An 8,459-nucleotide genomic window follows, 5' to 3' on the forward strand; every position below is an offset into this window, starting at 1 on the left:
ATGCTGGGCTCAGTCATGGTCGTAAGTCGAGGACTCTCTATAAAGGGAGAGCAGACTGAGCCGTGCAAACTGTGAGCAGTCTGGGAGAGAGAGGGGCCGTTCTGAATTGGGTAAAGAATAAAACAATAAAAAATAATACAATAATCAAATAAAATAAAATAGTAAAATAAAATAACAATAAAATAAAATAATAAAATAAAAATAATAAAATAAAATAAAATACATAAAATAAAATACATAAAATTAAAATACTAAAATAAAAATAAGATAAAATACTAAAATAAAATAATAATGAAAATAATAAAAATACTAAAATAAAATAATAATGAAAATAATAAAAATACTAAAATAAAACAAAAACAATAAAAATACTAAAATAAAATAAAATAAAATAATAAATTAAAATACTAAAATAAAATAGTTAATAAAATAAAAATAAAAAAAATACTAAAATTAAATAAAAATTAAATAAATAAAATAAAAATACTAAAATAAAATAAAAATAAAATAAATAAAATAATAAATTAAAATACTAAAATAAAATAGTTAATAAAATAAAAATAAAAAAATACTAAAATTAAATAAAAATTAAATAAATAAAATAAAAATACTAAAATAAAATAAAAATAAAATAATAAATTAAAATACTAAAATAAAATAGTTAATAAAATAAAAATAAAAAAATACTAAAATTAAATAAAAATTAAATAAATAAAATAAAAATACTAAAATAAAATAAAAATAAAATAATAAATTAAAATACTAAAATAAAATAGTTAATAAAATAAAAATAAAAAAATACTAAAATTAAATAAAAATTAAATAAATAAAATAAAAATACTAAAATAAAATAAAAATAAAATAAATAAAATAAAAATACTAAAATAAAAATTAAATAAATAAAATAAAAATACTAAAATAAAATAAAAATAAAAATAAAACCCTAACATAAAAATGAGCACCTTATTCACGAAGTAGAAGACCGCGTAGATCAGCACGTAGAAGGCGGATCCTCCAGAGACCAAGAAGGTCCTCCACCACCACCGATAATCCTGCCAAAATGAGCAGACCCGCCTTGGATTACCTCTAGTTGCAACCGTTCATTTAGCGACCGCTCAAAGTTACAAAGGCACTGAAAAAAAGTGACTGGCAACCGGTCCTCGCAGTTAATGACCCTCGCAGCACCCCCATCAGGGGTCACTTGATCGAAAGCCGGGCGCCTGGCAAACGCCATGTACCTATGAGGGTTGCAGTGTCCCTGGCTCACGTCACCACCGTCCGTGACCTTCCTGGACGGCTTCCAACTACCAAAATCAATAGGCAAAGCCAGATTCACTTAACGACCTCACAATTCCCTTAACGACTGCAGCGATTCACTTAAGAACGGTGGCAAAGAAAGGTCGCAAGAGCCCTGGGGGCGCCGTGGTTAGAAGGCAGGACTGCAGGTTGACTCTGCCCACAGCCTGGAGTTCAATCCTGACCGGCTCAAGGCTGATTCAGCCTTCTATCCTTCCGAGGTCGGTAAACTGAGGACCCAGATTGTTGGGGGGGGGAGGGGCAACAGGCTGACTCTGTAAACCACTGAAAAGCCCTGTGAAGCGGTATATGACTCTTAACTGCTCTTGCTATAAATGAGGCGCCAATAGCACTTAGTCTTATACATCGCCCCGTGGCGCTTTACAGCGTGGTTTACAATGACAGCATTGTTGCCACGCTGCCCCCAACAATCTGGGTCCTCATTTTACCGAACTGGGAAGGATGGAGGAAGGCGGAGTCGACTTTGAGCCAGTGAGAATCGAACTGCTGGCAGTCGGCAGAGTTAACCTGCAATGTGGCATTCTAACTACATCGCTATCCAACATCCCCAACCTCAGAGAGCACCAAGGACCCCACAGTGATCTTCCTCCTCCTCCTCCTCCTCCCTTCTAGCACTGATGATGTTCCCTACTTGGGTCACGAAACGTCTGCAAGAAATCCACCCAGCTCAGAGAGCACCCAGGACCCCACATTTCAACCCTACCAGTATCCTCTTCTATTGGGTCTCCCACTGCGATGGTGAATACTTTCTCTCCGACTTCCTTCTCTGGGTCCCAATCCGCACCCCTAACTCTGCAGGACACAGACCCTTTGCTGCACCTCGGAGGACTGAGACTCTGGGTCCGTGGCACACCCGGTTTCCCCAACCCTACGACCCGCCCCTTGTTTCCCCCCCTTACCTCAGCGCAGAGCTGGAAGTACACCATGACAATGCTGATCTGGGAACAGGAGACCACCAGGATGATGAACACCAGGAATAAGAAGCCAAAGAGGTAGTAGAACTGATTCTCCCAGATGGCCTGGATCGAAGAAAGGCCCGCAGATACTCAGGATCTTGGTTATGACCTTTAAAGCCGGGCGACCTGAGGAACTATCTCACCCCCTTGAGTGGAAAGATTTATACTGGTCCTTTGCATCCTTTTAGAATGTCGTTGAGGCCACCTGGAAGTTTTTCTGTGTCCTCAAGTTGTCCCAAAGCTGCTTTTCCATGAGGCAACTGGACTGTTTTTCTTTGAAGACGTTTCGCTCCTCATCCGAGAAGCTTCTTCAGGTTCTGACTGGATGATGGGGAAGGGGAGGATTTATACTCCTTGCAGACAGCTGGTCCTTTGCCTTCTTTAGAGCAGACATGTCAAACACAAGGCGCGGGGGCCGGATCCAGCCCACAAAGTGGTTTCATGCGGCCCGCGAAGCCATCCTGGAAACAGTGAGGGAACGGCCGCCGCTGCCTTGGCCCTGGCCCAGAGACCCTCCTCTTGCCAGAGACCCCCAGATCTGTCCCACTCCTGCCCAGGCCCCCACAGGCACCCTTGATACAATGATGTAGAGCTGGCCACGCCCACCCAGTAGGCCATATGCACTCTAGCCACGCCCACCCAGTAGGCCACGCCCACCCTGGCCATACCCCCCCGCCCCCCCCCGAGGGCAACCGCAATGCTGATGTGGCCCTCAATGAAATTGAGTTTGACACCCCTGTTTTAGAGAGCCGTTGAGGCCACTTGGAGGTTTACCTGTGTCCTCAGGGTCACCCGAGTGGTGCAAATGGGTGGGGAGCCTTCTTGGAACGTCCAAGAGGCCATCTGGGTCAAAACTGAACGGCCCTCCCTCAACAGAGGGGGAGGGACACAACATCATCTATCTCCAGTCTACAACGCAGACCTTCCAGGAAGGCTCCCCACCCATTTGCACCACTCCGGTGACCCTGAGGACACATACAAACCTCCAAGTGGTCTCAACGACGCTCTGAAAGAAGGCAAAGGACCAGCTGTCTGCAAGGAGTATAAATCCTCCCCTTCCCCACCATACAGTCAGAACCTGAAGAAGCTTCTGGGATGGGAAGCAAAATCTCTTCAAAGAAAAACAGTCCAGTCGCCTCGTGGAAAAGCAGCTTTGGGACAACTGAGGACACAAACAAACCTCCAGGTGGCCTCAACGACTCTCTAAAAGGAGGCAAAGGACCGGCTGTCCGCAGGGAGTATAAATCTCGGATGAGGAGAGAAACGTCTTCCAAGGGGGGGGGGGGGAAGGGGGGGGGGAGACAAAAGGAAGCACCTTTGGGACAACCACGACCTGGATGATGGAGAATCTCCCTAGAGATCTTACCCCCTTGTCCCACTCTAGTAGGACCCAGTTGGCCAAGGATTCTTTCCTGCTCTGGCCCTTGTCCTTTGGAGCACGGTGCCCCTCAAGGTGAGATCCACACAGACCCTCCTCTTCCGATCGGCCTGGGGTCCGGACGGGCCAGTTGCACGCTGGAGGGAGTCAGTGGGTGAAAAACAACTCACCATCATCCCACTGTAGGCTCATTTTATTGATTTTAATGTGAATACAGGTAGCCCTGGACTAAGGACGGTTCGTCGAATGGCCATCCAAAGTCCCAACGGCACTGAAGAAACGGACTTACGACCGCTTCTCACTTACGACCGTTGCAGCGTCCCCCGGGGTCATGTAATCAAAATCCGGCTGCTTGGCAACTGGCTCATATTTACGACGGTTTGCACTGTCCCGTGTGTGTGTGTGTGTGTGTGTGTGTGTGTGTGTGTGTCTGTCGTGTGATCCCCCTTTTGCAATCTTCCGACCAGCAAAGTCGACAGGGGAAGCCAGGTTCACTTTTAACGACTGTGTGACCCGCTTAACAATTGCTACAAATCGCTTAACTGGTACAAGGGAGGTGGTTAAAAACGGGGCCAAATTCAACGTCAACGTGGTTGTAAGTCGAGCACTGCCTGTCCTATGTAGGTTTGGGTTTTTTTTAAAAATCCTGCTGTAAGCTGCTCCGAGTCTCTTCATGACGAGACAGTCAGCGTATAAATTGAACGATTCGCTAACCAAAATAGAGAAGAACTTGTGTGGGACGCTGAGACAAGTCTGCAGCCGTCTCCCCGAGCAGAGGGTGTTATAGGAAGCACTATGCTGGGTTGTGAGTTCTCGGTCTGGGCAAGGAATATTTCGCATTAAAGGCACAAAGCAGCTGGGAACCGGGGGGTGGGGAGCACAGAACTTACGCTGAAAATGAAGAAAAGTTCGATAAACATGGCGCCAAAAGGCAGAATTCCAGCCATCAGGATCCTAGGAAGGGAGGGAGGGAGGAGAAACAGTTATTAGGGAAGCCTGTGATGTTGTTCGAACGGATCATTAAAATAAAACCAGTAAAATAAAATGTTGCTATCCTCTGTTTATAAAAATAATAATAAAGTTGGAAGGGACCTTGGAGGTCATCTAGTCCAACCGCCTGCTCAGGCAGGAAACCCTATACCGTTTCCGATAAACGGCTGTCCAGTCTCTTCTTAAAAACTTCCAGTGTTGGAGCATTCCCCACCTCTGGAGGCAAGGAGTTCCACTGATTAATTGTTCTAACTGTCAGGAAGTTTCTCCTTAGTTCTAGGTTGCTTCTCTCCTAGATTTCCATCCGTTGCTTCTTGTCCTGCCTTCAGGGGCTTTGGAGAAGAGCTTGACTCCCTCTTCTTTGGGGCAGCCCCTCAAATATTGGAATGCTGCTATCCTGTCCCCCCTGGTCCTTCTCTTCATTAAACTAGACATACCCAATTCCAGCAACTGTTCCCTGTATGTTTTAGCCTCCAGTCCCCTAATCATCTTTGTTGCTCTTCTCTGCACTCTTTCTAGAGTCTTAACATCTTTTTTACATCATGGTGACCAAAACTGGATGCAGTATTCCAGGTGTGGCCTTACCAAGACCTTGTAAAGTGGTATAGATACTTCACCTGATCTTGATTCTCTCCCTCTGTTAATGCACCCTAAAACTGGGTTGGCTTTTTTGGCAGCTGCTGCACACGGCTGGTTGCTATTTAAAGGATGGTCCACTATTTAAATGAATAAAACTGCTATTTATTATCCTCTGTTTATATCAGGGGTCTTCAAACCTGGCCCTTTTATGACTTGTGGAATTCTGGGAGTTGAAGTCCACAAGTCATAAAAGGGCCAGGTTTGAAGACCCCTGGCTTAAATAAATAAACTCCTATTTTATTATCCTCGCTTTAACAACACACAAGGCTTTTCTGAACTCGGATCAGTATTTATTTATTTATTTATTTATTTATTTATTTATTTATTTGATTTGATTTGTATACCGCCCTTCTCCCTAAGGACTCAGGGCGGTGAACAGTGACATAAATGTCAAAATGAACAAATACAGAAAATTGAGAATAAATTAAGCCCTACTGCCCAAATGTAGAAGTACCCAGCTAGGTAGAGTAATTCTACTCTACTTCCTATCCCCAACTTGCAATGAGGCCGGCCTGGAAGACTCACCCCACAAAGCGATTCATGTACCACCTCTGCTCCGGGATCTGCCTTGGGATCTGATTGGTCCGCACGGGATTGTCGTAAGGTTGCTTGCGGAAGCCGAAGTAGTAGCCCAGGTACACCAGGGGCAAGGAAATCCCGAACCACATGCAGAGCAGAGCCACCATGGTGGGGAACGGGACCTGGAAGGCAGAGCCAGACCCTCAGACCAGGGGTCTTCAAACCTGGCCCTTTTATGACTTCTGGACTTCAACTCCCAGAATTCCTCAGCCAGGCACGCTGGCTGAGGAATTCTGGGAGTTGTGGTCCACAAGCAGGGGTCTTCAAACCTGGCCCTTTTATGACAACTGGACTTTTTGTTAATAGAATAAAATAGAATATGAAATAGATTGTAGAATAGAATAGAAAAAGAAATAGAAATAGAATAGAATAGAAGCTGGAAGGGACCTTGGAGGTCTTCTAGTCCAACCCCCTGCTCAAGCAGGAGAACTTATACCATCTCAGACAAGTGACAATCTAGTCTCTTCTTGAAAATTTCCAGTGATGGAGCGCCCACGATTTCTGGTGGCAAGCTGTTCCACTGGTTAATTGTCCTCACTGTCAGGAAGCTTCTCCTTAATTCCAGGTTGCTTCTCTCTTTGATCAGTTTCCAACCGTTGTCTCACATCCTTCCCTCTGGTGCTTTGGAGAATAATGTGACCCCCTCCTCTTCTTTGTGGCAGCCCCTGAAATACTGGAAGACTGCTATCGTGTCTCCCTTATTTCTTGTTTTCTTTAGACTAGCCAAATTTCTCACCCCAGAAGCTTCTTCAGCTCTGACTGAACGGTGGAAGATGGAAGGATTTATATTCATTGCAGTCATTCGGTCATTTCTACTCTCTCTGAGAGTCGCTGAGGCCACCTGGAGGTTTACCTGTGTCCTCAGGGTCACCTGAGCGGTGCAAGAGCTTTTTTGTAGACAGGAGACAGGGGCTATTATCTCCCTCCCCCTCTGCTGAGAGAGGAGACCCAGACGGCCTCAACAGCTCTCAGAGAGCGTGCAGACAACCAAATGGCTGCAAAGAAACATGATCCTTCCATCCTGCCCTCTCCTCACCCCCCACCACCCCTGCCAGAACCAAGGAAGCTTCTCGGCTGAGAAGCGAAACGTCTTCAAGGAAACCGGCACATTGGGGAAACAAAACCGCCGCTTCATAAGCACGTGGCACAAGCTAGGAGGAGAAAGCCATCAGGATGAGATTCAGCTGTCCGTCTGCATTTCAGAGATCTTTTGAAGACAGCAAATCCACCTTTTGGACAGAGAGGGCCGCTGGTTTGAAAGAGGGCTCCAAGAGGCCATATAGCTCACAGGTCCCCAACCTTTTGGGCACCAGGGACCGGTTCCATGGAGAAAGGTTTTTCCACAGACCGGAGAGTGCGTGGTTTTGTGTGCTGCCTGCATCCCACGGATGGGGCTTTGCTTGTTTGTGTGGACCGGTTGCTGGCATGCCGCGGCCCGGTACCTGTTCTGTCCCAGCCTACGTGAGTTCTGGTTATGCTCAGAAGGAGAATCCCCTCTTCCAAGAAAGAGATAGGAACCGCAAGAAAAAACCAACCCCTTTTATTCTCACAGACCTGAGTCAACGTCCAAGGCGAACGAACTCAGTCCACAGAAACTCCATCCTCAACATGAACGGCTGCCTTTGGCAACCAGCACCTCCCACACCTCCCCTTTTACAATGCAGCCCAGGTGTGGCTATAATGCAGCCCAGGTGTGGCTTCCTAATGCCTTCTCCTTTGCCTTTGGAGCCGCTCCACTGCATCCCTCTGTTCTACTTGCTTCTCTTGCCGGTGCTTTCGTGCATCCTGAATATCTCCCAGCTGTGCTTCATCGCTGCCCAACTCAGGCTCCCAGCACAGCGGTGTCACAGCCTGAGCGTGAGTAGAGGGGCCGGGCTCCTCGTCCGACTGTGAGTCTCGGAGCTCCTCAGAGCCTTCCTCTGACTCTGATGTCATTCCAGGACCCTCCTCCTCCTCCTCCTCTGATTCCTCAGACTCAGCTGCCGGATCCACTGGCTGGCGAGGAATCACAATAGTCCCCGTCCACAAAGTGGGGTTGGGGAGCCCTGATCTAGATCAAAATTAAAGGGCCCTCTCTCAACAGAGGGGGAGGGATACAACGTCATCTATCTCTGGTCTACAACACACCCCTTGCAGTGATTCCAAGAAGGCTCCACAAACACATGCACCACTCAGGTGACCCTGAGGACACAAGAAAACCTCCAGGTGGCCTCAACGACTCTCAGAGAGAGTACAAATGACCAGCTGTCTGCAAGGAGCATACATTCCCCACCATTCGGTCAGAACTGAAGAAGCTCCTGGGATGAGAAGCGAAACATCTTCAAGGAAAATCCAGTTGCCTCCTGAGAAAGCACCTTTGAGATTTCTCTCTCAGACCCACATCACAGAGAGGAGTAAACCACAGGTGGTAGCAAGGAGAGACCTACCGCCCCCGAGGAGTGTTTGCCCCAGATGAAACAATTCAGGATGAAGCATATGCCAAAGACGACCCCGGGATACAGCATGGCGGTCTGCGAGGCAAAGAATAAACCAAGGTTAGTAGGCTCCAGCTGCGGAGATCTTCTGGGGCCACCCCTGTTTGTGTCCCAGGCAGCCAAAGG

General features: G+C 46.5%; 2 protein-coding genes across 4 annotated transcripts in view; both read right to left on the reverse strand.

Annotated features, from left to right (window-relative positions):
- The window catches only part of DNMT3B (DNA methyltransferase 3 beta), a gene marked incomplete at its 5' end in the record, with an annotated part of 480,157 nt that overhangs the window by 223,531 nt on the left and 248,167 nt on the right, over positions 1-8,459 (reverse strand). The window lies entirely within an intron of this gene.
- Positions 1-8,459, reverse strand: part of TM9SF4 (transmembrane 9 superfamily member 4) — a 127,613-nt gene that overhangs the window by 3,591 nt on the left and 115,563 nt on the right. For all 3 annotated transcript variants that reach the window (XM_083360854.1, XM_083360853.1, XM_083360852.1), the window contains exons 13-17: positions 8,286-8,369; positions 5,806-5,981; positions 4,542-4,605; positions 2,217-2,336; positions 963-1,052 (exon numbers count right to left, since the gene is read on the reverse strand). In XM_083360854.1, the coding sequence (XP_083216980.1) occupies positions 963-1,052; positions 2,217-2,336; positions 4,542-4,605; positions 5,806-5,981; positions 8,286-8,369 (534 nt within the window). The remainder of the gene's footprint in view (positions 1-962; positions 1,053-2,216; positions 2,337-4,541; positions 4,606-5,805; positions 5,982-8,285; positions 8,370-8,459) is intronic.

Source organism: Vipera ursinii (genome assembly GCF_947247035.1).
Source record: "Vipera ursinii genome assembly, chromosome: 3".
Lineage (NCBI taxonomy): Eukaryota > Metazoa > Chordata > Lepidosauria > Squamata > Viperidae > Vipera > Vipera ursinii.